This window comes from Xiphias gladius, chromosome 17 (genome assembly GCF_016859285.1).
Source record: "Xiphias gladius isolate SHS-SW01 ecotype Sanya breed wild chromosome 17, ASM1685928v1, whole genome shotgun sequence".
In the NCBI taxonomy this organism is placed as follows: Eukaryota; Metazoa; Chordata; class Actinopteri; order Istiophoriformes; family Xiphiidae; genus Xiphias; species Xiphias gladius.
The window spans coordinates 12,111,395-12,138,644 of record NC_053416.1 but is presented as its reverse complement, the minus strand read 5'-3'; the positions used below and the strand labels follow the sequence as shown (position 1 = coordinate 12,138,644).

Genomic DNA, 27,250 nt, shown 5'->3' with positions numbered 1-27,250 from the left:
CTGAAATCATCTGCAGCAGTGATTGTGTTTGCTGCAATCATGCCACTAAATGACGTGTATTGCTTTAGAGGATACCAGTGATATGCAGTGTCATATATTTGAAGAGGTAATCTGTGAAATTCTGACTTTCTGTGTTTGCACCAAGTACTGTAATTAGGAAACAGCATGACCAGTACTGCAAGTTCTGGTTCTTTGAATTTAGTTAAAAAGCAACATATCCCGCGTTAGTATTTCTCTCGAGATACACCCAGTCAGCACTGGAAATGTGAGCTCCTGTGATTCGAGCAGCAGAATCTGACAAAAAAACGCACACAGTCCCAGATTATCACTTAAAGTAAATTCTTATGAACGTCTAAATGCTCTGGAATCTATTGTATTGTCCTATGATGCGAGTCCCACTCACTGTTTCTGCAACTTGAATACGGTTTGATCCAAGTCCAATCACAGAGTGTAGGCAAAACCAAACTATCTGTGGATGTTTATGCTGTGGTGGCGGGCGCCTTATCTCCCTCTGTTGTCTCCCAACGTTGAGTCACTGGAGACTCAACGGCAGGCAGGAGACTGACAGACCTGTTGTGAGACATCAAGACTGCTGCTAGGAGACTGATTGAAGCCATAAAACTGTCTATTTGAGAAGATTGATAAACTATCTTCGTTAGAAATGACAAATATTTTCATGTAAATACTTTTTTTCACTATTTTGGTTGAACGGTTTGTCCTCATCCTTTATGCCTCAGTGATTTCTGTGCTATTATTGATTCTCTGCCAGACAGCAGACAGTTTGGGACTTGGCTGCTACACCCACTCTAACTAACCTATTTGTGTCTATCTGTATTTGAATCCACACATCGTCCTAACAATATATTTCATTTTTCTCTTCTGAATTCCAAATGTAAACTGTATCCCGCCTTTATCGGACTTTAGTGTCACAGTTCATTGTGGTACAAAATTAAGGTTTTCCACTAAGCACCATCACAGACAACTTCGGCGTGGCAGGCAGCCCATTTCCCCTCTTGTGGCCTGATACTGAAGTGCAATATTGCACCTCCCGAGGTAAAAGATGATTCAGCAGAAATCAGTAGACAGAATTAGGCTATGTGCATTTTCTGCTTTGGGAAGAAACTGTTTGAGGACATCGGACTGACAGCAGAGACAGTCCATGCTTACTCTTCTGACATTATTTAGTACATTCTGTCAGTGCCAGTCAGGCTTAACATTACAAAAAAGTGGAAAAGCTGCAGTGTCTCTTCTCCAACTTTTACTTACATTTAATTTTGTTCAGAATGAAAATAAGTTTGTGTATGTGTAATGTAAGCTTCGGTTGCGGTTGTAGTAATAGCAAACAATAATGATCCCAATTATAGATGTCACTGGTTTCCTCCTGTCTGATGAGCTAAGTACAATCAACTGCTGTAATGGGGTGAATAATGGAGAGTGGTTAGCCAGATGTCCAGGGGACACACACACACCACACACATACACACACACAAACACACACACACACACAAACACACACACACACACACACACACACACACACACACACGCACACCCCCACCCCCCACCCCTCTTTGTCCTGTAAGGTGGATGTCAGACTGGGAGGGGCACTGTGCACAATTTCATCCACACTGACACAAAGACATACAGTAGACATCCTTCTCCCCGATTCAGCGAGAAAGAAAGCATCAGTGCTCAGTGATTAAAGTGGTACTCCACCAGTTTTATACGTAATGGTCAGTTTACTAGTTGTGGGGATGACTACTCAGCCCATACGCAGTTATATTATGCCCTCTTTAGCTCTGGAGGAGCTTTGTTAAGTCTGAGAAAACAACCCTGATGATGTCCCAGTGATGTCATCAGGGTTATCTGGGGTGTGAAGTTGGAAAAACCGGACCGCTTGTTTCAGTACAACAAAGAGAGTTGTTGAGCTGCATTATGGGAAACGTAGGATCCAGTGTTTCAGAAGCATCACTCGTATGAGGGACTGAGGATATCTCGGCCTCTGCTGCTTCGATGTTGACCATCTTTTTTTAAATCTGTCTCTTGCAGGTCCCCCAACTTTATGGGATGCATTCCTAAATTGCCGAAGTACCCTTTTAATTCCACACAGATTTGTCCCATTACCCAAATGCACTGTGTGGGCTGGTGTGCATGTTGCCGTTTCCACCCGGCGGAAGTCATAAACAAAATCTCTTAAGCATTAAATTCAAAACCATCTCCAAAAAAACGGCATTGAGAGTAAGATTTGCTGTGACACTCACCAGTGTTACAGCAGATCTTTTGCCTTCCTAAATTCTTCTGAATCCTTTGGCATGAAGTGATAACACATTAGCCAGAGTAGTATTCATGATAATGCTGATGGGTATAGGTTAATGATGTAATCTGATATGATTTCTGGGTATTAAAGTGAACATATACCAGCTCTCTTTGCCATTGGGGGCCACCAAGGTGCAAGGTCTGCTGGTACGGCTTTGAAGACCTGACTGAGTTTTTTCATGCATCCTTGATCTGTCTCCCCCCCTGTCTGTCTTTCTGTCTGTCTGTCTGTCTGTCAGTGTCAGCTAGTTAATGTGGTCTGCAGAGTTAGCAGGCCTGCAAACTTGAAGTGTGTTGTTGATGCATTCTACAAGGCCTGGGAATGCTGAGGTAATGCCCTACTGCCTCACTGCCATGAAAGGAAAAGTCAGCATGCAGGAGCCGTTTCCTGTAAAGGCCAAAAGCAGGAGGAAAACAATGAGTGGCTAGTAATGTATTATTAATTATTATCCATCTCTTTTAAATGCATATCTATTTGTGACGTTTATCTCCTCCCAACATATGAAATTTGTGATTGTAGAGAAAAGTTCAGAGTGAGATACTACATTTAAATGCTTAGAAGATGAAATATTTGAAAATAAATGTAGTAATCGGGCAAATGTGTGGCATGTATATCATTTTTATTACTTCACTACTAACTATGTGCACTTGAATACATGAACACAAGATTGTGTCTATAACTAGGCATTGCATTGAGTAAAATAAACACACGTTTGTACTTTGAGCATCAACACTTTAAGTAGATATTTGCTATCATGAAACTTACAACATGAACCAATTATGAAATGATTTCCTTTTAAGCCCTTTTGAATGACTCAGACCTAACCTATGAATATATATGACATTAACTATTTTTTTTATTATGATTATTATTAGTTATAATTCTGCAAGTAACATGGGGCAGTTTAATTAGATTTGTTTGTTCTGATTTCTGAAACATCTCACTACAAAGTTTTTTTCTCCAGAATTTAAAAACCAGATCATAAGAATAAGAAAGAAGAACACGTTGCACAGGCCTAGAAAAATAACTATATCTGTGTTTTGTATGTTGAGATGGTCAGCGTATGATATTCGCATGGACGATGATTTTTCATTTTGGTGTATTTCCTTTAAATTATTGATGTAGCTTACACTCAAATATACAAATAAGAGAGATGGAGTACTGCCTTTGAACATTAAAACTTCAAAATCTTCTATGCTGTTAGTCTACATTTTTCTTGAAAACTAATAAAAATATGTACTGAATGAGACTATGATTTCCCAGTTTATAATTTATACACATAAACAGGCACAGGCACAACCTCGGTCACGTGCCTGCTCTCACATGCACGTTCAGTATGAGTGCATTAGTGCTGAGGAGGGGAGTGCTGGAGGAAATGACTGAAGGCGGGTCCATGTTAGGTTCAAACAATAGAGACACATGGTTGGGTGGGGACATGCAGAGAGGGAGAGAGCCTGTGTGTGTGTGTGTGTGTGTGTGTGTCCTCGTGAGTAGACGTCGGGTGTGAAATGTGGTGGACAGGCTCTGTGACAGCTGCTCCACCATTTTGTCCCTCCTCTCTATGGAGAGAAACAAAACCACAATATCTGTAGGTAATAACTGGTAAAGATATGCACTCTTGACCTACTCGAATAGAATTTTTTATACAGTTTTTCTACGTCAATAGATTTGATTGTGTTTATTAAATAAGACATCTGAACATGTTTAAATTAAAACTGTAGACGTGCTTTATATTGCTTCTTATGATCTTAACTCTTCGCAACTTCAAACTGACCTTAAAAACAGGTTTGATCGTATACTGCCCTTCCTGGTATCAACAGCTCTGTGAACTTATTTTGCAAATTCGCACAAGTATAGCCATTCAGTATATACCTGAGCGGTGAGCAGTATTGCAATGGTGCAATAATACTTGGGAGTTGCTTTTCCATTTCAGTCCCCGCTGATGATACTGAGGATTCAATGATGAGTGTGATGATGGTGATTCCAACCCTGCGGGGATTAGAGAGTCTTGCTTTTGCTGCTCTCTTTCTGCTACATAGTGCAGCTTATTCTTTTCTAATCAATCAGTCTTTGCTGGCCTTCCCCTCTGATCAGTAAATCGCTTTAGTCACTTTGGCAGTAATACGCAGGCACAGAACACAGCACAGGTTGGGGAGCTTTTAAACCGGATAGTTGAGGTTAATTTGCCATTTACGGGAAGAAGAATGACATCTGATAGGCCAATAACTTGCATCGGATATATGCTGTATATGTGCGAGAGGGAGGAAAAAAATGTGTGACAGCTCAGTAATGCGGACAACTGTGGGGCTGTCGGGCCGCTCAGCAGCTGCTCCACTGCGCCCCCCAGTGGCAAGATTGCCGCGCCGCCTCTTTCCGATTGAGCCTGCTGAGGGAGGGGCCGGGCGACTGGACCAGAGACGCTCCTATAGCGCTCTGCGAGGCACTTCACATCGCACTGACGGAGGGGCGACCATTCCCTGAAGCTCCCATCCAGGCGAGGGCCGCTGCAGCATCCGTACAGAGGGAATATCGGGGTTTTTAAAAAAAAAAGAAAAAAAAAAAAAGCTTGATTTCGAAGGTGGAATCGAACGAAACATGTCTTATCAAGGAAAAAAGAACATCCCAAAGATCACAGTGAGTAAAGCCAGTTATTTATGCTCCGTTGGCCGCGGGAACTTTGATGCCCGCTGTCGCAAAATCACCGCGCCGCCGTTTCTCAGCGCCGCGACGATGGATCATAAACATAGTGTACATGCTGCCACCAGCAGCATGTAATTGTAATCCCCCCCCCACCCCCCTTTTCTATTGTCAGACTTGACCGCAGGAAGCCGATGGGAAAATGCGCACAATGAAATGGCATGACTGGCTGCCATAGTGACAGTCGGGCAGGGGGATAAGGCGTTTTCTTAAAGGTGTCCTGCGTCTTCTTTGTTGAGGGGGATCCATGCCAGTGGCGAGCCGGCTCGCCCTTAAAAATCCCTGTAATGCCTCTGCAGGGACTTCTTGCTCTCTGCAGCGCGTAGCTGTGAGTTTTTAGTGGCCCGATCGTACCCAAATGGTCATTTTTAAACGTGCTTTCGTAGCATTTTTTTTTAAATTTTATTACACGGCATGGATGTGCCTTACAGCGTATTCATTCCCCCTACGTTTCCCTTACTTTTCAAAAATAGTGAATTATAATGTTTTTCAATTTCGGTGAAGCGACTAAAATGACGTTTTAGCCATTTTAACAAGAATGTGTCCAGCCCTTTCTCCTACTGGGATTATTCTGGGCCTAATTGATCACTTATATGCGAGTCTATTGAACAATAGTCTCATCTTCAATGAGCTTCTCTTGCCATTTTAAAGCACGATGCTTTTAGTGACAGACTTCATAATATCCTAATGATATTATAGCCCAATTATATTGTCTTCTGACTATTAGTTGGCAAATAAATGGACAAAAGTGAGTAGTGCAAAATAATTTGCAATTCCTGTGCATCCACTCAATACTTCCACAAAGGACCTCATTTATTTTAACATTAAGAATAAAAATCTGTCCCCGGCAGACTACAGACATTGGCTTCTGTTCATGTTGCAGGCTGGTGCAGAGGGGAGTGAGAGGGAGAGGAGGACAGTGAGAGGTGGGGGAAATCAACGCCCATTTGTGATGAGCTGTGATAAGCCGGCCTTGTGATGGGGGCGCTTGTATTCCTGCATCACCAGAGAGAGAAAGATTCAGACTCCTGTCAGAGCATCTAGGGTGGAGGTTGTGCTGGTGCTGCACAGCCATTGGTGTTGATCGCTGGTGTTGCTCGGCCAGCCAGCTGGGCGCTGGCGTGTGGTACAACTGCAGAGAAACCTCTCCCACTCCCTCTCCTTCTCTCTGTGTCTGTGTGTGTGTGTGTGTGTGTTTGAGTCCAAAATGCCTGCCTTCCAGTTTTCATTGTTGCAGCTCAGGCTGCAGTCAGGGGTGTGTTGCCCAGCTGTGGGAGACACAGCCTTTGTCCCGTCTCCTCAGCTGATATTACACCAGAGGGGGGATTTGGGGGAAGACTGGGGTAGCTTTGCCGGTATAGGTCCTGCATTCTATATCCCTATTTTGAGCAGTCTCTTGATGCCATTACTCTTAAAGTAGGGCATGTCTCTATTATATACTAAGGTGGGCCAGAATTCTCCAAGTCATTATAGGGATGGAATTTTTAATTTTACCAACCCCCCACAGAGAGATTGGGTGTTTCTTCTTCCTTCATTTATCCTAGATATTTGGGGCGTAAAACCTGTAAAAGGCGTGATAATGATGTCGAAACACAAATAAACTCCGAAGGAAATGCCGCGATAGAGAACATTAGACTCTCTTATTGAGGCGAAAAATCACGGATCAGAAAGATTCATACCATGAGCAAGTTGTGTGCAGTTTGATGGCCTCAAGAGAAATGACATCTGGGTACCGAAGTTAAATTTTTCAGTTGGGAGACTGTCGTAATTCTCAAAGACGAGCCTCATCCAGTTGTAACCAACGTTTTAACTTAACCAAGAGCAGCGATATGGTGGAGTCACACCACTTCAGTGAAGCACAAGTTTTCACACTTCTTTACCACTGTGTTCAGTATTTGTTCTCACCATCTCATGGTACTTCAGTCTTTTTTCCAGTAGATTAAAGCCCTAATTCTTAAGATTTCGGCCCTGGTTGATGTTGCGACCGCTGTGGTGACTGGTGGTAATGACAAGCGGGCTTTCATACAGGAGAGAAGATTTCTGTTCAGTACGATACTTGTATCAACCACTGGGGGAAGCAAATACACAAACTACTCAGAAACATGACATGGTGGGCTGACAGAATTCATCCGGTTATGTTGTTTTAATGAAGAAGACAGTCGACGGTGTCATCAGACACAATACAACTGTCTTCATGGTTGAATTACACCTGCACCACCTGGCAATTGTTTCCCGTGAATTCCTTGAGATAGGCACACTTCCCCAGTAACAATGAGAACTACTATAAAGAGTAGATTGAGTGGCTATTGCTGAAAAAAATATTGGCCATAAATAGCATCGAAAATGGGGACTGATGTAATGGTATAACTTAAAGGACAAGTCTGGTGATATTGTAGTTTTGTGCTTATCTTCAACGTATCTCATATAAAGACCAAGACCATCAATAATTTGATCCTTCTTCTAATAAGTGTCGTCTTTGTAACCAGAATCTGTTATAGATTATTCTTCTATGCTATAAACTTCCCCTGTTATCCAAAAACCATCAAAAAAAATATTAGTCAGCCAAGCCACTACACTCCTTTACTCCTGTTTGAATAACAATTGCTAAAACTACAGTAGCCTTATTTAAGAATTGAAGTATAAAAATAATAGTATATATTTGTTACACATTTTTAAATATTTACATCTTCAGTAGGAACCAAAGACAAAACAAGACAATCTGGGGATGTCTGAAAGGTTTGAGAGATGGACTATTAACACTGTTGGTTTTAGTCTTGTTATGGGATTTGATGATAATAAAAAAAAACATAGAATATTATCAGCCTTATCCTTTAACGTATTAGAAACTCTACATTCTACAGACACACTGTAATCACTCTAATCACTACTTCGTAATGTTGGTGGCACTGGCATGAGAGATACGGTGATCCCAGTTAGAACGTATGAAAGTCTATCTTCTGAGTATCAAATGCTCACTGCTTGAGGGGTTCAAAAGGTGGTTCTGAAAAGCTTGCTGCCTGCTCCATCATAGAAGACAGAAGCTGTAGTATCTCTCTTACTAATTTACTTTGAGTAAAATGAACAGTGTTCAGCACCCCAAAGTCCGTTCAGAATATAAATGCAAAGTAGATACTTACACAGAAGGACCATAAATACTATACCCGTTTTTAACCCTATTCCCCTCCCAGAGTTTCTCTCTGTATATTCATGACTGTTCGTTCTATTCCAGCTGTTTCCTTACGTCTACTCTCCGCCAGAGTGGCTCTGTCAGATTTCTAGGTGTGGTTCTTCCCTTCCCTCATACCCTTTCACAGCAGCCCCAGTGTTGTTCCAGGCTGGTGCATGTCATCAGTAATCCCCTCCAGCTGGAATGAACATCTGTGGGCATGAGACAGGGCTGGCAGACGGTGGCTTTGGCTGGGAAACGAAACCCTTTTCCCCCTGTTGACGCACCAAAAAACGGGGCCCCGCCACACCGGACTGTGCCATGCAGGCTGCAGCAAAGTGGGCTTGAGTGCAAACAAAATAACCCCTGGCCTCCCAGATGTTGCCATGCGACTCACCATGACAACCAATATACAGTTGTGATGGCAGGAAAATACATCCCCTCATGGGTTTGTCGTGTGGTGATGTGATTTGACACACACTTAGATTCGGTCACACACACACAAACCGAGGGTTTTTAACTTAAAGAGTTTATAATTCAACCTGTCTGGCCCAATCAGCTCCAGACGGAGGATTTTTTTCTTCCATCGTCACGGTTACATGGTTACACTACTCCAGCCTATCACAAGATCAACATTCCAGTCGAGCAAGATTTCTCTGAGATTTCGGCTGACAGGAGCCTCTGCAGTTAATTTGGATTGATAAGTCTCATTGTTTTCTCTTTTCCAGAATGTGAAGAAAAAAAAAAAAAAATCCTGTGCAGTTTTGGCTAAAGAGTAAATATTTTTGCTCGCTAGGCAACAGGGCTGAAGCAGAGGCACTGGTGAACACTCAGGATGACTTCCCTCTTTCATTGGTCCCTGCCTGCCTTCCTGCTGTTCTCTCCACCCACACAGCAGTGTCTGTCACAGCTAATGGAGGTCTCCTCGCGTGTCCTCTCAGACCCTTTGGCCTTCTTTGTAGCCGTGGAGTTTGCCAGGGCCGTTCCCACTTACTAAGCACTGAGGAGTGGTTATTATTAATTTGCATCCCGTTTTATGAGTGCTTCTCCCCCCCCAGTCTGGTGGAAGTGGAAAAAAGTTGTCAGTGGATATCGGTGTAGTAGTACAAGAACAACATCCTGCCGTCTATTTTTGATTATTGCTGGCTTGTGTAACAGAAAACGACAGTTTCCTGTGCAGCGAGACGTGCTTTATATTTGGTGCTTTGTGTTTTTTTTTTTTGTTGTTTTTTTTTAAGAGTTGAATGACAAGATATTTTTTTCCACCCGAACTTTACTCTGCTTTGTTTCATAGATGAGCTTGTCAGTACTAGAAGGGGGATGGTTAGGAAGGTAAAAAAGGACATAATTACTTTTTCGAATGACTTCAAACCTTAAAAGGCAGCAGAGGAGTAAAGCGGCTTGAATCAAACAGTTTGCCAAACCATCCAGATTTCGAATATTCATTTTATCCATTAGATTATTGGCAGGCATTAGTATACATTTGTTTGATTTCAGCATATTGGGATAAACCTTTCATAAGGATTTGTTGTTCTGTTGTAATGTTTGCATGATGTTTGCTAATCCTCCTCCAGCTGTCTTAATTTGGCGACTCCGACAGCTGAAGAAATCCTGTGCTCAGTGACTTACAGTAGAAAAACCACCAAATCCTCAGCTTTTTACCCAGTGCCAAAGTGTTGAGAGGAGGTCACAGTCACATACGCAAGTACTCATATGGAAGTGAAGATGAGTAAGGAACATTTGTGATTGTTGAAGCCATGGAAATCTCTACTAACATGTATTTGATTCCACGTAGTTCAGGGTCCAGGGTTTAGATCAAAGGCTTTGTGACTTGCTTTATTGGATCTTTGTTTAAACATCATTTTACCTTTTTTTTTTAAATTAGATATTTTATATAGCCTAGATTTATTTGGCTCTGCAGCTTTGTAAGTTGTGTTGTTTTGGTGCCTCTATTTGTACTGCACAGCATGTTTTGTTTTTAAGAAAGGTACAGCTAAGCCTAGTGCACTAATCTTAGTGAGCTCCTCCTAGCTATGTTTTATTTTAACAGGGTAGTAACATGTTCCATTAACACCAAGGGAGAGTGTCTTCAGACGGGATGTGAGGTGAATTTTAAACACTATACGCAAGGTCAACGGAGAGGCGGGAGTGAGCGAGTTTAGGCGCAAGTTCTGCCAGGGTGGCGCGAACAGAGGCGAACATACGTTCATGCAAGTTGAGAAGGTTTCAGCTTGAGTGAAAAGTTAGGACTTATCCCAGGGCTTTAAGTATGACTTCATAAAAGTACAGAGACTAGAAGCAAAAGGAGAGAGACGATAACAGAAAGAACCGGAGTTCCTGGTGAGTTGTGGGAGCACTCAACACTCAACAGCACTCTTCCACACGGTTGATCGTGTGTAGCTAGCTAGTCACAGCTAATGCCGCATTCACGTCGTGTTGTTTAAGCCATTAATGTCTGCCTCAGACTTGTAATTCCGAGTCAGTACCTTGAAGAAATATGGACATGCCAAAAAACTGTTTGCAGAACGGCAACAAATGCACCACTGCTGGCAGTTATATTTACATGAAAAATAAAATCCAACATTGACACTAGTACAATCCATTCAGCTCATTTTATATGAGCTATCCACTGCTGGTTTGTATCTGGTTTAACCTGGTAACAAACTGCCACAAATAAGTAACACATCAAAAGAAGCCAATTTATCTGGTGTGACTGAGGATAGTACTAGGACTAACTACCTTGGAATAACTAATGTGTGGATACTTCAAAGTCAGAATAAGGGTTTTTTTTCCCCCTGTCTTCCTTTGCATTATGCATGATCTGCATAGACGGCATATTGGCTGTTTATGGCGATTAAACACGGACCACACAGCTCAACTGTCAAATGATTTGCTCTTTCAGTCTGAACACACCTACACGGTTCATTGTTACCAATAACTGTGTATAGCTCATCCAGTGAGATGTTTTTCCCTTCCAAATACTGGGTGGTGTAACAGTGACTTGACTGACAAGTGAGGACATGGTTAGTGACCTTGGAGGGTCAGAGCAAATCAGGATCAACATCACTGATGCCTTGTGTAAATGTTCTATTCCAGGGTCAAATGCACTTGACCAGTACTACAAATTGGTACACTATTTTAAGCTAATATGAATTCCTGTGGCCTAGATATAAATTTAATGTATTTTAGGTTAAAAAAAACATGACAAAAGAAACCTCTCAGTCTCTGAGAAAACATGGTTGGATATATGTGGAGTTGAGATGATGCAAACATGGGCAATTCAAGTACTGGAACATATTGTGCCATATTTTTGACATGAAATTAGCAGAATATGAACCCAGAACAAAACAAATTACAGAAATACTTAAAGTACCAGTGAGTAGGATTTAGGGGTATTTATTGGCAGAAATGGAATATAATATTCATAATTATGTTTTCATTGGCGTATAATCGCCTGAAAATAAGAATCATTGTGTTTTCATTAGCTTAGAATGAGCCCTTCATATCTACATAGGGAGCGGGTCATCTTTCAATGTGCCGGCCATCTTGCACCACCATGTTTTTACAGTAGCCCAAAACGTACAGACCAAACACTGGCTCTAGAGAGGGCAACCGTAGCTCTTCCTACATACTTGGAAAAGGAGGGGTATTCAGTTAATTGCAATCTGCAACTGAATAACATTCTTTTCACAAGATAGATCACTTCAAAATACAAGAACAGAGATGCATTGTGCAAAAATTCAACCAGTTGCATTAGCTAGAAGCTTCATTAAATTCTGACCTGTGGCATCTAACATATTTGGCCGGTATTTGTCCCTTTCTTTGATTTTATCGTAGCGGGACAGTAAACAAGTGAAAATACTGAAGCTTTAAAACAAGGTAGGGAATATGAAGCAGTTGAAATCATTTTCCGACAAGGCTTCAGGGGGAAGTGTGGGCATGAATTAACAGAAATCAACGTTAGTAGAGAAAGCAAGTCTTCAATATCTGTGGTCAGAGCATATGATCAGTGAAGTTATGAGATGAGAATGTATTCGAGTAACAGCTCAATAAGGATTTATTATGCCGTGTTTACTCTTGTTTCTCTTCAAGACTTAATTGGATCAAAGTCCTTCATGAGTTGCACATTGCTAATATGTATTCTATGATGTTGTACACCATCCACCATCTTGAAACAGTTGTAGTCTTACAGTCCCATCTCAGACTCAGGACTCTGTTTAATGAACACCACTGCAGCCACCGAATGCCATTAAATCGTCTTCGCCAAAGCCAGAGCTGCAACAAAAATTCAAACAGCATTATGACTGCGGCTTCTTTTCATTACGTGGATAGTGCTGTCTCGTTAATGTTGTAACAAATAGTTAGGTTTATTCCCATAACCACATGATAGCACAGACATTTTAACTCCGGCAATGTCACTGTTAAGAGTTTGAGTTTTGCTCCTTCGGGAAGAAAATTGTAAAAAGTGAATGAACTAAGCTGATGGAAGAACTTCCTGGTGGCATGATCGGCTAGGGTGATTAGAACCTATCCATGATTGCCCGATTTACAGTAAAATAAAAATTTGCAGCGTGCCATATCCCTCTTTTTCCTCATGTAAATAGCCTAAATAACGAAGAATTGCTGAGAAATCATATTTGGAAAAAATGACAGACTCCAGGATAATCAGTCCCGGGGCACACATTGACTACATAACTGTGGCGACACTGGGAAACAGCAAGCTGTCACTTGCTATATTCACCATGAAATATTAAGTGTAACCTATTGCTGTTTGTGGTCGAATAACCTTAGTGCTGGTGAATGTGACAGTTTGAGGTTTACTGTTAAAAAATTTAGGACAACCCTCAATAATGCTGTCTGCATTTAGATTTATGAAGTGTGATTAGGAAGTGCTAATGAAAAACTTCTTTTTCAGATTATGTGTCTTTAAAAAGGCTTGACAGTTTGGTCACCAATACTGCCAAACAGTACTACCATTTAGTTATAAGTTATAAGTTTGGACATGCTTGTTGCCACTCAAAAGGTCTACTCTGTTATATTTTTCGCATAATGATTTAAGCTTTTGACGTTGAGCATTTCAACATCTAGTTTTCCACCGATTGGGAGAAACTGGAGACTAATATCAAATGCATTCCACGGTTACATTAAGTGCATTATGTATTTCCCTGGCAGATGCACTATCTGAGGAATAGTGAAATACGCAAACTGACAGTTGCTGGGTTGTAATGGAAATGGAAAGCTATTGATTGTCAAATGACTGTGGTATCTTGCATGCTGTCATAGGCCAGTGGGGAGAAGGGGAAGTAACCCACAAAGGGGAATATGAGCGTGTGTGTGTGTGTGTGTGTGTGTGTGTGTGTGAGGGAGATAGACTGCTGGAGCACTTAGGCACCCATGCATGAAGGCACACCCCTCGCTGCAGTATAATAAATCAGATAAAAACTGTTTACTCGTCCGTCGCAGTTGATGAGGGCAGGTCTGTACCACTGAGTTGTCATCCATTATTACTATATAAAGGCTAAAACTGGCAGTTATTTTCATTAGCTGTTTCTTTTTTCATTAATCAATGAATGGTTTGCGTCTATAAAATCAGAAAATAGAAAAAAAGCTTCAGTCTTAAATTGATGGTTTTCTCCGACCAACTGTCCAAAACCGAAAGGTCTTCAGTTCACAGTGATACAAAACAGAGGCAAACCAAAAATCCCCACATTATAGAAATTGTTAGCAACAAATTTTTTAATCATTTTTCCTTTATTTGCTCATTAAATGACTGAAACAGTCAGTTATCAAAATTGTTAAATTAAGTATTGTCAGTCTTGGTAGTTTATGGATTTTAAGATGCTGACTTTGATTATATCTAAAGTGGGTTTTTTTATCCCCACATCAGACTTAAAATGATATTACATGAGTTCTATGAAGGAGGTGAAATGAAGTTATGCGCATGCACTCCCTATTCAAGTTCAAGATTATTGCACGACCTTAAAGCCGCTGAGTAGTGCTCTTCTTTGGAAGGAACTAAAGCTAAAGCCAAAGAGCGACAGTTTTTGGGCAGTGTGCTTTACAGTAGGATCTATGGTGGTGCTAAGTTCCAGCCACTGATGACTGTGCATTGTAATGTGTTGCTCCAGGGTGTGGTTGCTTGGGAGGGCTCTGGACTCTGTTTCACTCCCCTCCATCACCATCGCATACACACAAACACAAAGATGCAAGAAGACACGCATTGCGGCTGTTTATGAGCTCGGCAGATATGGAGCTTGTATCATTTGAGCTACACACAAAACTGTAATATGCTCTTTCCTGTTCTGCGAAGGAGTGACTGCATTTCATTACTGTGATGAAAGACTGGGTTCACAGCCAGGAGTGTAAATCACTTCACACATGTGCCGATGGGAAAATAGGGAAGTTTGTTTCTCTTAAGAGAGACGTTTGTTTCAAAGCATGTTATTTTTTTTGCTTTGGAGGAACCGTATCTTTACCACTTAGAAGATAGACACTGTTCTTGGAACTAGTGATTGTTTTCACAATGTATTCAATGGGCTTTCATTTAATATTAGATGGTTAGTCAATTAACTGATTAGTTGAACGACAGAAAGTTAATTAGCAGCTATGTTGCTCATTAACTATGTACCTTGCAAGAAATTATAACAGGCGTTTTTCATAAATTTTCTGATGTTCTATGGACAAATCGAATAACCGACTAATTGAGAAAATAATCAGCAGATTAAATTGCTAATGAAAATAACTGTTTGTCAGTGATGGTGCAAGCAGAACCGGGAATAGGACCCAAACGCAGACACCGAGGCCAAGCTCATGCAGTTCTAGGATTTATTATAAACAAAGAGGAACAAAGGCTTACAGAAAGGTGAGGAAGGCAAGGGTAAAAGAACCAGCGGAGGCAGTCCAAACAAGCAAACAAATCCGAAAGATGCACGAGCAGTCCAAAAAACAGGCAAAGCACTAAGAACCAGGACATGAAGGACACAGTAAAGCAACATAAAGTAAAGCAACTGAAAGGGGGAAAGACGAGGCTGTAAACACACTGAAGACTTATTAACTAATAAGACACAAGTGACAGAGGAAAAACTGTGGGAAAAACACAAAAGCAGGAAATAAAACAATACAACAGTCACACAAGCTAAGTAATTTCAAAAAACAACAGGAAACAGAATTGCATCTACCCATTTGAGCATTTTTGCTTGATAAATGACTTGAATTATTAATTGGTTATTAGAATTGTTGAATAAAATTGATTAATTGCAGTCAGATACATTTACTTCAGGGAACTGATCATTTGTAGAAAATGGCTGTACAGTGAGAAATGGTTGGGGAAAAAAGACTCAACTCTTTGAGGGAGCTCTCAAAAAGCTCAGAGCAGCAACAAGGATCCTACTGGGAGAACTAATCCCCCTTAATCAATACATACGTGAACATCTCAGTAAATTTTTGTTTAATCGGCAGTGCCAAAGCTTAGCACATAAGAAAGCGTTTGGGGTGGTGGAAGGAGCTGCAGCAGCAAACAGCATTGTCATGAAGGTATCAGCAGTGTAATAGTGAGTAGTGTTGTAATGGCTGCGCTGAAAACCTGCATGAATATCATATTGCTAGGACTGCAAGTATTAGCTTGTTTTGGCTGAAAAACAGATCCCAACACCCAAATAAAGTCAATCTAGTATCCTGTAAGACGAAAAAAAAACAACTAGTCTTCTCCTTTGAGGAATCAGCAAAATGATCAAAATAACTGCAGAATCATTTTCGACTAGTTGATCAATCGACTGATTGTTTCAGCTCTGGACACTTTACTCCACTGACTTATTGTTTCAGCCTGTCCTCATGTGGCCAGTTGATTAACCGCCAGCTTACACAGTTTGCCCAGAGATCACCCAACCGGCCAAATGCACAGGTGCCCATCTACCGGACCAACAACTCCCCTCTTTCCATGTAGCCCTCCGCCATATACAACAGCCAGTTTTACACACAACCAGCCCTCCAATAAGTCAGCGAAACCAGGTGCCCAGCCTCCCCTCTTCTGTAGTCTCTCTCCCCTGCAGTCAACCCATCACCATGACAACAGAGAGTTATACCGTGGTGCAGCAGACTTGATGTCTGACTGCGTGGCGTCATGGCAACGCCCAGATCAGACTACATGACGAGATGTAAGGTTGAAGGTTACCTCAGACGCGACGGTACTTTGTAGTTTCATTTTTGCGCACCAAAGGGAAATCACACTCAGCAATAAGGACTGTTATTTTCTCATGCAGAATAAAAATATCCTGCCTCATGAAGTGATCAATAGTCAATATTGGCAAATGCATTTGTTCTGTTAGATAAAAGGATTTTACTGAGAAAATTACATCCAGAGCTAGTGCAGTGTTGTTGCATAACATAATCTGGATAAACATAGTTAAGAAGTTAATCCACATTTAGTCCTTAAAAGCAGCTTCAGCTCTGCCTCCTGCATCAAACTGTAAATTTTTTCACTAAGACTGGTCCAGGTCATTTTAATGCAGGGTAATATAAGTTACAGTGAAACCTGCTCCGTCTTTCTATGAATACCTTCAGCTGGACTTAGATTTAATATTCATAATTTATCATAATTTGACCGTTTTTTGTTTTCAATGGCTGTAAGAATTTTCTTACTACGGGAGATATGGCCACCAAGGCTGCTGTTTCTGGGCAAAGTCCTCAAAAGTAGTTGCTAATTTTGTAAAGCATACATGTGATCAGACGGACACTTCCACACTTACCCAGTCAGTATTTTTACCAGTAAATGCTTGCAAGCTTGAAGGCAGCTACCATGATGATGGTCACAATGAGGATTATCACAAGCATCACTTTGTTTAACACATTTTATGACTGAATTCTAGTTTAAGGCCACACGAACAGAGCACCATTAGATGTGAACTATAATGAAATTCATAACATTTCAAATTTAAAATGGGTTAACTATTAAATATGCAACACCTATCAGGAAGTCAAAATGGTGACACAAATATGAGAAACACATGCAAATTCATCCGAGGAAGGCTAAACCAGCAAAGTTAACAGAGAGATGGTTTTCTATGAATGTGTATGTTTAAGACGCTACAAAGTCACTGCATTGGTTTGACCAAAAAAAATTACTGCACATTTTCCATTGTGGAACATTGTTAGATAGGCTCTGCCAGCTCTTAATTATTTGATGGGCTCACTTAACAGGGATTTTAAGAAAACACTGATGCAAATGTGGGTTGCTTGCAGGGGGATTCAAACCACTTTATTGCACAAGACCACAGGGAGAGCTGGGCGGGCGCGCCCACAGTGTGGCCCATAGCTAAACTGTGTGTGGTGTTGTTTACCAGGGACAAGAGTGACAAACATGCCCGGTCTTCTCCCAGCCATGAATGAATGAAACATTGTTTATCTCCTCTGACTGGAAAACAGAGGATATAATGTAACTACAGAGAAATGGTGAAGCATTGTGCAACTCCAACTATACAACATAAAATGATCTGGTAGATCTTCCTCCAGTGAGGTATTGCAAGGCAAAACTGGGTCTTTGTTGGAAGAAGATTTGCCTTGAATTTTAACATGTCTCTCATCCCCTCTTCTTGTCCCTCCCTTCCTTCCATCATTCTCTCTGCAGAGCGACAGGCTTCTGATCAAAGGCGGGAGGATTGTGAACGATGACCAGTCTTTCCATGCTGATATCTACATGGAGGATGGCCTCATTAAGTAAGTGCCACACTGCCCTCATTCCCGCTCTACTCCCATCTATTCCGGTTTGCTTTCATTCCTCAGCTCAGGCTCACCACCCATTTATTGACTTTCAGTCAAGTTTATTTGTATCTCACATGTTCCCTCTCCTATTTAACTGCATCGTTCTTATGAGAGTACAGATATTAGTTGCAGAAATTAAATTATCTTTTGGAGAAATGCAAATCTTCTTTAACTGTCCAAAATGTTAAGTAAGACATCTTGATCTTTCCATAAAGTGGGTTGGCCAGGTGAGTTTGTATAAATGGACATTCCGGCTCCTTGTCGTCAGATTTCTGTCCGTTTTGACTTTACTTGCAATCGCTATTGCAGAGATTTGGGACAGTTGCAAGAATGACATCAATTGGGGCAAGGAGAAAAAAAATAGGAGGATAACACTTGGGTTGACGAATCTTAAAAGTGATGAATAATTAATGTATTAACGTGTTTAATTATGATTAGAATTTTTTAAAACGGGAGGTGACAGGATAAAGAAAACTGCACCCCACCTAAACAAAACAGTGAAGTCTTCCTCCACAACGAAGATAAGGAAACTACTTTGCGCACAAGTGTCCTGCTTGTTGAAATGAACAAAAAAAATGGAAATTCTTTCTGTTGGTCACCTGCAGTTAGTTATGTTGCTAACAGCCACTCTAGTCTGTCTCTGCCCCACCAGATGGGGCCGGGTTAATTTGGGTGAGTTCCTCTCTCCGTATGTCCCTGAAGCAGTCTGTCCTCTCCCTCGCTCTCTTTCCCCCTGTCCTGTTCCCATTTGATTTTCCAGTTATAGGCCCTTTGTCCCCACTGCCCCTCAGTCAGGCAGCTCAGAGAGAGAGGTACCCACAGAAAGCCTGGTGTTGCATAATAAACACCCAGATGCCTGCTGGACCATTGGGCTCCTGGCAAACTCACAGAGACACTGGCTTCTGCCTGCCTGCCTGTCTGTCTGGCCTGTCTCCTCTATTAAGTCTGAACAACAGGGTTTTTTTTTTTTTTGGTTTTTTTTTTAACAGGGGTAAAATGTTGATGTGTTGACATGGTGACAATGTGCCGCTTCAAGCTTGGCTGAAGTTGTTTTGGGGTCATTTTAAAGTCAGGAACTGTTTTTGTTGTTCAGTAAATGTATTTTAAAGGTTTCCTTCCATTGAGAAAATGCTGAGCTGGACCAGTACTAAAAATTGCTGTAAATGATATGACCAAAATAAATGTTTAATGCTAAATTACTTGAAAATACATCAACATAATTTGTATGTAGGAACATCTTAGATTCAGATTCAGTTCGATGTCAGTGCACAGTACAAGTAGCATTATGCCCAAGAAAAAGACATTATTTTTTGCTGCGTGAACATCATTTATGGATGCGACATTATATCGTCATCCTATTATGACAACACCATTTTACCCCGACAGGCAGATCGGCGACAACCTGATCGTGCCCGGTGGTGTGAAGACCATTGATGCCCAAGGAAAGATGGTGATTCCCGGTGGCATTGACATCCACACCCACTTCCAGATGCCGTACCGTGGAACCACAACCGTGGATGACTTTGCTCAGGGATCAAAGGCTGCTCTTGCCGGGGGCACGACCATGATCGGTAAGGGCTGCAGGAAAGGTCATCCATGAAGTGAAGGATGAGTTTCTGAGATTAAACTAAAAAAAGAGGGGGGAAAGGGAGGGGAGGGGAGGGAGCGCAGGGACCCTAAAAGAGATAAAGAGAAAGGGATGGTAAGTCTGTTTTTTGGCAGCTCTCCAAAAGAAGACCATACAAAAGACTGAATGTAAGGGGGACCACGGTGGGGAGGGGGGCATAGAGTGAAACACTACTCCCATAGAAACAGAGCACCAATTTGTGTCTTCATGCTGGTCTGCGTACAGTATGAGTTTGTGTGCTTTTGTGCACTTGATAGAGTTTAGAGACCAGACACTACCACAACCAACAGCTGGTAGATACCACAGTCTAAATAATACCATTAACTCCTTTTGAGCCGGGTGCTACTCTGCTGCTTGTCTGCCAGTGTTGCTCTGTGTTCAGACAGACACAGTCACTAACAGGCGTGTTACTGTAGTAAGCTCTATTCATGGACTCCATTCATGTAGGGAGTATATTCCAGTGGTTGATGTGTGAGAGAGAGAGTGAGAAAGTGTGCCGTGGTTTGTATCTGCCTGTGTGTATTGTATACTGCATATGTCTTTCTCCACTAGACGATGATGTTTTATGTGTGCAGTGAACAAAGGAAGGGGTTCAGATGGTTGGCGTAGTAAACAACAATGTTTTGTTTCCACCTCTATCCTATTAACATGCTAAGACTAGATAAGCAGATTGGCTCCTCTTTAATGAGATAAAGACTCCAGTCAGGTGGCGAGCCAGCAGGAGGCCTTATATTATTAGAGCTGAGTAAGATGGAGCGGGATATATCGTGCACTGTGATACTGTTGTGTATGAAGAGGATTTACTTTTTCCATCAATGATTTCGAAAGCAGACCTAGAAGACTGTGAATCTTCATCTTGCAGATATTCGTTTGTAACATGGAGTCTTTGTTTTAAAATATACACCGTAAATTGTGCAAAGTCATGTCAGAACCCTGGACTAGGTTTCTGTTTTTTTTTTTTTAAATTTGTAATTATTTGGTGCAAGAGCATGAAACTTTTTTGCTATTAAAATCTATGTTATACGCTAAATGGTAACTGCAATTACAGTCACCAAAAGCACCTTACTGCACTGGTGAATACATTTTCAGAATGAGTGGTCCCATTAAGAAAGGTTTGCTGCCTTTTGGTGCCGAACTCTAACCTAAATTCTAAAATTGATTGTGGTTACATAACAAAAAACAGAAGTCTGAAAATATCAACAACTGAAGTGGCAAGAACTTTTTCAAGGACACCCAGGCAAAGATGTTTAAAATGTAATGTGACATCTGACAAGGTTTGGTCCCCACTGGCTGAGCACTGCAGGAACTCAGACAGACAGTCGGTTATGCAAGATAAACAGTAGAGGGAGAAAGCAGAAACACCAGCAGACAAATCCTGACATCACCCTGTCTTCATCTTCCTATGTGTGACTATCCCCACCCCATTCTGTCACTTTTTTGTCTATTCATTTCATGTCACCTGCCATCTCACCTCTTTGCAATCCTCACCTTCCTCCTCTCCTAAAACCCCTCTCTGCCTACAAAACTATTACTCTCCTCCTCTCATCCTCCCCTCATCCTTTCACCCCTGTGTCCTCTCTCCTCTACCATCCATCTCCTCCAGTGGACCATGTGATCCCAGAGCCTGGTAGCAGCCTGATGGAGGCCTATGACCAGTGGAGACAGTGGGCCGATGAGAAGGTCTGCTGCGACTACTCCCTCCATTTGGACATCACCCACTGGAACGACAGCGTAAAGCAGGAGCTGGATAACCTCATCAAGGAGAAAGGTACGTTGTCATGGCGGACTTGATTCCGTTTACTTTTCCGAGCTGTTATTAAATTTGTTTTTGATTTCCAAAATTTTGTAACTGTATTTGCATTAGTTAAAAATGAGTATCTCCCAGAAACAGGGGATAATAAGTAACAAGTCAATGATAATATGAATATAGTTTAACTATGATACTTGGTGCTACAAATTGTAATGTTAATGTTATATTGGGGAAAGAGACAAATCATCACAGTCAGTTTAGACTGTTGCAAGATGAGACTGGAATCACACCTTATTATGCCCAGCCATAACTTTAGACCATCCTGTGGTCGTTTTTTCCATTAACCTTTGGCCTTTTTAGTATTATTTTTCACATTTATTTCATTATTTTGTACCCCTTTTTTTACAGGAGTGAACTCGTTCCAGGTCTACATGGCTTATAAGGACTACTACCAGATGAGCAACAGTGAGGTACAAAAAAACTTAAATCTAGTGCACACATTAATATTTTGGGGTGTAAACATGCACATACAGTACATATTTGGTACAGTATGTGTGGCTGCACTATAGATATGTATTATCTTGGTTTCACTTAGTGTGAAATTTAAGTATCATTATCTTATTTAACCCAGTCATTTATGAGCAAATGTAATCACATAATCTATCCTTGCTGACTTGCTATGAAACTGAATGGTCATGAAGCATGAAAAACATGACCATGGTTTGGCTCCAAGTGGTGACGCAGTGTCTAAAACAGTGAGTAAATTATGACCTGCAGTTGGAAATCACCATAATACACAATTCTAACTTCAAATATAACTCCAGCTAAGCATTCATCTTTTTTTTCTCCCTGAAATACCCTGTCCTTATGTAACTTGTTGCCCGTGATGCATTTTGCGAGTTCATTCTGTAACTCTGGATGGTACATGTAAAAAATACAAAGTGTGTAGTCCAGACAGTGTGAGGCAGGACTCTTCATGTTTCTCATGCAGCTGGAGCTAATTCGGTTGGTCAGAGGAGCACATGAGGCAACTGAAATAATCCAGCTTGAAAAACTGATGTCATGCAGTTCGCTGAGGAGCTGTGGTGCGGCAACATAACAACAACTGCAGCTCATCCCACATGAGTTTAACCATTTCTGGGGACCACACACAATAATTGCAGTGTGTCGTGGTACACATGTAAATTGTGGGCTTTCTTTTAAAATGTGGCTCAAGGTTGACCCCCAAGTTTAAAAGGAGTGTCTGATTCTTGTGTAAACAGCTAGGCAGGATTTTAAATGTGTGTGTTTCTCCTCCAGCTCTATGAGGTCTTTACCTTCTTGGCAGAGAGGGGAGGCATCGCTCAAGTCCATGCTGAAAATGGCGAGATCATTGCTGAGGTAAAAATAAAGACGGATAAACTGACAGATACCCCTCTTAAAACATTTCTTCTTCTTTTTTTCTCTTTCCTACCCTGCCTTATTTTCTTTATTACACTCTCTTTAATTACATGTCTCGGGTCCAAATCTGGGATCTGTTTTGGTTTAGAGTGATTTATTTCAGTTTAGTTCACTTCAGTTCACCTGTCTAGTCAAGCCTTATCGCAGCACATCAGACTACCTACAGACTAAACACACAGTCACTGATGAGAGAGAGAATGTGTTTTTTGTCGGACGATAATGTGTGGGTGTAGTTTATAGAGGGCTGTGCTGTATTGTGGACAAATGAAAGTGAATGAACCGTAATAGTTGGTGGATTGAGAGGGTTTGTATTAGTCAGAGCTCCAGACCATGCCTGGATTCTGTCAATGTGTGTGTGTGTGTTTGTGTGTGTGTGTTGGATCTGATTCATTGCAAGCCCCTGCTCTCCTATCCAGTCTTAAACTTGGACTTAGAGGAAGTCTGATTTCCATCAGTTTTAAGATCAAAAATGTCTAACCCCCCCCCCCAATGTTATGACCTGACTTTACTTTAGAGCTCCTGAGATAGAGAAGCCTTGTTTATACCTGTGTGTGATAAATGTTGTTAAGTCGAGTCAAGTCAGTTTTATTCATATAGTGCCAAATCATAACAGAAGTTATCTCAGGGCAGTTTTCATAAAGAGCTGGTCTATACCATACTCTTTATAATATTATTTACAGAGACCCAACATTCCCCCATTAGCAAGCACCTGGCGACAGGGGCGAAGAAAAACTCCTTTTGACAAGAAGAAACCTCAAGTAGAACCGGGCTGTGGGTGGCCAGCCATCTGCCTCGACCGAATGGGTCGAGAGAGAAAGAGTTAGTGTTGGTACAGAGGAAATGTTGTAACCAAGAGACGGTGCAATACAAAGAGAGTACCCACACACTAGTTTAAGTGAGTCTAGTGGGCAGGTATCTTCGTATTGTACTTTACAGATTTTTCTGTATCCAGCACCCATCCCACTGACGTTTTGTGGATGTGCACACAACCGTTCATAATTGTAATCAAGTGACAGCCACCATGGATAAGTGCTGAAACCACTGCCTTAGTGCCTAAAGCTATAGTCCCTTTTATGGCCACTAGATGCTTGCTTAAGGAAAACTATGACTTCAACTTCAATTTCCATAAATACAAAATTCAACTCAATTTTTTCTCAAATTTACATATCATTAATGAATTTCTGTGTCATTAAAAACATAATTTTTTCATCAAGAAAATTCCAGTATTTTTTCAACCTGGAACTTATTCTCATAATTGTGGCCATTCTGGCTGTGGGTCATGCTAACTTATTAAGTACTACTTCCGCTGCAGGGATTTGGAGGACACAGTCAGGCAAAAGGGGGCAAACAGTGTGATTCCCCTAAAGCTTTCCAAATAATGTTGATCGTAGCCGCAAGTTTGCTTCTTGTAGCAGCACAGCTGGGATCGCTCCCATCCGTAGGCACGTCTAGATTTTCTAAGTCTGTCATCAGCAGGTCCCACGCCTAGCAGCAAAGATTTCCTCCTTTGACAGCTTTGGAGTGCAGTGACCGCCGGAACACCGCTGGTTTCTTGAGTTATGGGTTGTCTTGCGGGATGGTCCTCTAGCTGCCTCCCTACCTCCCTTCTTCATCATCCATTTGATTTATCTTCTTGTCTGTGTACTCTGATGGGAGTAAATATGGTTAGCCACTGGATAACCAGCCATGCTCCGGGTTTTCGTAAAATTCCGAAATTTGTTTTACTTAAGACATGTTTTATTAAAGCAAAGTTTTATTTGGAAAGCATTCAGAGGCTTGGTCTGCTTGGCCTGATATGCATAGTTTTGTCCATTTCTCCTGTATCTCCACAATGGAGGTGGCAAGTGCAAAGTTCACCTGACCCAAAAGTCAAAATGGTCAAATTCTAAGCATAAAACCCAGGTTGAAAAATACTGTAATTTTCTGCAATTTTTCCGACCCAGATGATAAAACTGCTAGGCATATCCACCACAGAAGCAGAAAGAAGCAGAAACAGAATATAATTTTGGAGTGTGACCAAAACTTTACATCAGTCCGAGCATTCAAACCACTGAACACCAGAAAGTAGTCCTTCGTGTATCTATGAGCTGAGCAGCTAACAGCCTACTTTTTTGCGTGTTTTGTTCAACAGGAGCAGGCCCGCATGCTGCAGATGGGTATCACGGGACCTGAGGGACACGTGCTGAGCAGGCCAGAAGAGGTACAACACAAACTCTGTACATATACCTATTCACTAATTATGTTGAATGAATTTAAGCATCGTCATGATTCAAGCAAGCGATGAACGTTTTAACAACTGAAATAGCCAAGTATATTTGTTTTAATACATAGCCTCGGTTTTTATTGAGATATTGTGTGTTTTGACGTGTTTTAATGCCTGTGGTTTTTCGATGATCTTCCTCCAGTGAACATTAGTTCCGTGTTCGTATTTGCCATTTTGTCTGGGACTCTCTGAAAATTTGATTTTAATCTCAAGACACCAGTCTGATTAAATAAAGCTCTTTTTTTTTTTTTTAAGTGCAAACAGCCTATCGTAGCGCAAACATGGCCACGCACAAACACACACACACACACACACATACACACACACTAACAGTGTCCACAATGACGTTCTTAGACTTTTGTTCGTACACAGATTTTTCTTGTTATACGCATGTGGTTTCAGACACATTAGAGAGGTTGGGTGAAAAGTCTCTGGTTCCCCGAACTGTTGATGCTAATGTTTCTTCAACAAACAGCACAATGAAAGCCATGCTCTCAACTCAACAACTTGTCTGCCTTAAGCTGGGATCTCCCATCCTGTGATCCAGCGGATTGAAGTTGTCCCACCAGTCTCATAGTGACAAGCACTTAAATGGAGTCTTAAGAATCAAAAGCTTGGGAACATAATTTAATTGAGCAGAGGCCAAGCTGGATTCGTGTTTTATAAGAGTATTGTGTCCTGTTTGGTTTTCATTTGCTGGTTATTGGACCCAGGTTGAGCTTTTGGACTAGAGCACAGTAATCAGTGTAGTTTGCATCACATTGCACACTACAAAATACACGTACGAGACAGTTGTCACGTCTGGAGGCATACTTGACTTTCTATTGGCAACTTTTGTACCATTTCTTATAAAAATTTGTTTGTTTTTGTTAATAATCACAATAAACCAAAATGTAAGAATAAGAATCCAAAATGTGTCCAGAGATGTTTGCTCTTACTACATATTATGGACTGTATCGTGAATATGTCACAGCCTTCTTTCTTTAGAAAAAGGGGTAAATGAGCATGTGGTGCTTTTGTCTGTCTGTCCTCCTTCAGTTTATTTTAGCATTTGTTTGCTGATCCCATGAATTTCATTTTCACTGCCCTAACTCTACGTAACTGAATAAATCCCTAAAGTCACCAGTTAATGATGTTAAAATCATAAGCTTCCACTTGTCGTTTAGGTAAAGAATGAATTATTCAAGTAATATGGCTCCAAAAATAGATAATGTGCTGTGGTTTATTGGAAAAAAATCCTAATGGTAAAAACATTTCCAAGTCACCCACAATGTCCTGTCCCATCTGTAGCTGGAGGCAGAGGCGGTGTTTCGTGCCATCACCATCGCCAGCCAAACCAACTGTCCTCTTTATGTGACCCGGATTATGAGCAAGAGTGCTGCTGACATCATCTCACAGGCCCGGAAAAAAGGTAAAGAGCATCATTTAGACTCCGCTGCCCATTGCAGAATATTGTGAACTAGGTGTGAGCATTAAGTATACAGCTAGTCCAAAAAAACTAAGTGACTGTCTGAAATCTTACTGCCTGCACACCTAGATAAAGCAAGGCTCATAATGGTATGTTGTACACTACTGCAGCAAGTACTGGACATGTGTTTTTACATGATATTTACATAAAAGCAGTGAAGGAGAGAAACTTCTCTCCCACCATGGGAATAACAGCATCGCCAACAGCAGATTTTACAAGAGAAATTGAAATTGGCTTAACAGGAATGCATCGTATCGTGACAGAAAAGATTACATTTTTGGTATCCATCTCTGAGCATCAACCACTTTATTTTGCGGAGACTGTGGTGCTTTAGGACATTTTGCATTAGAGTAGAGTAGTAGTAGACTAAAGGCTATCTTTGCAGGGTCTCCATAAAGCCTTCAATACACATGTCGCTCACAAAACATGATGTTGATTCCATCTTATAATATTCTTTACGGCATCTACATGTATTTCTAATTTAGCTTAATTTTTGTGAAATCTTGGAACTCAATCTGGAACTAAACTATAAACTTGGTTTAGGAGGGTATAGTTTAGGACTACATCAAATCAGAATTTTTGAAATTATTACTTTGCTGCCCATTTTTTCTCTCTGAATATTTATTTGGTATTCCACCTCTGCTCAAACATTTCCATTTTTCTTTCTGATTTCTTAGACGTTTGGAATGCACATACCAGTTTCACTGCATCTATGCCCTTATAAGATGATTTTACTGTCTTTCCTGAGGCTGCAGATGTACACAGC

The 27,250-nt window shown here is 41.1% G+C and overlaps 1 protein-coding gene across 2 annotated transcripts in view; it reads left to right on the top strand.

Moving 5' to 3' along the window:
• The first annotated feature begins 4,752 nt into the window (after nucleotides 1-4,752).
• dpysl3 (dihydropyrimidinase like 3) overlaps nucleotides 4,753-27,250 on the top strand; it is a 35,690-nt gene continuing 13,192 nt past the window's right edge. For both annotated transcript variants that reach the window (XM_040150593.1, XM_040150592.1), the window contains exons 1-8: nucleotides 4,753-4,951; nucleotides 17,803-17,891; nucleotides 19,323-19,507; nucleotides 21,167-21,331; nucleotides 21,722-21,783; nucleotides 22,613-22,693; nucleotides 24,885-24,953; nucleotides 26,307-26,427. In XM_040150593.1, the coding sequence (XP_040006527.1) occupies nucleotides 4,913-4,951; nucleotides 17,803-17,891; nucleotides 19,323-19,507; nucleotides 21,167-21,331; nucleotides 21,722-21,783; nucleotides 22,613-22,693; nucleotides 24,885-24,953; nucleotides 26,307-26,427 (811 nt within the window). In that variant the 5' untranslated portion in view covers nucleotides 4,753-4,912. The remainder of the gene's footprint in view (nucleotides 4,952-17,802; nucleotides 17,892-19,322; nucleotides 19,508-21,166; nucleotides 21,332-21,721; nucleotides 21,784-22,612; nucleotides 22,694-24,884; nucleotides 24,954-26,306; nucleotides 26,428-27,250) is intronic.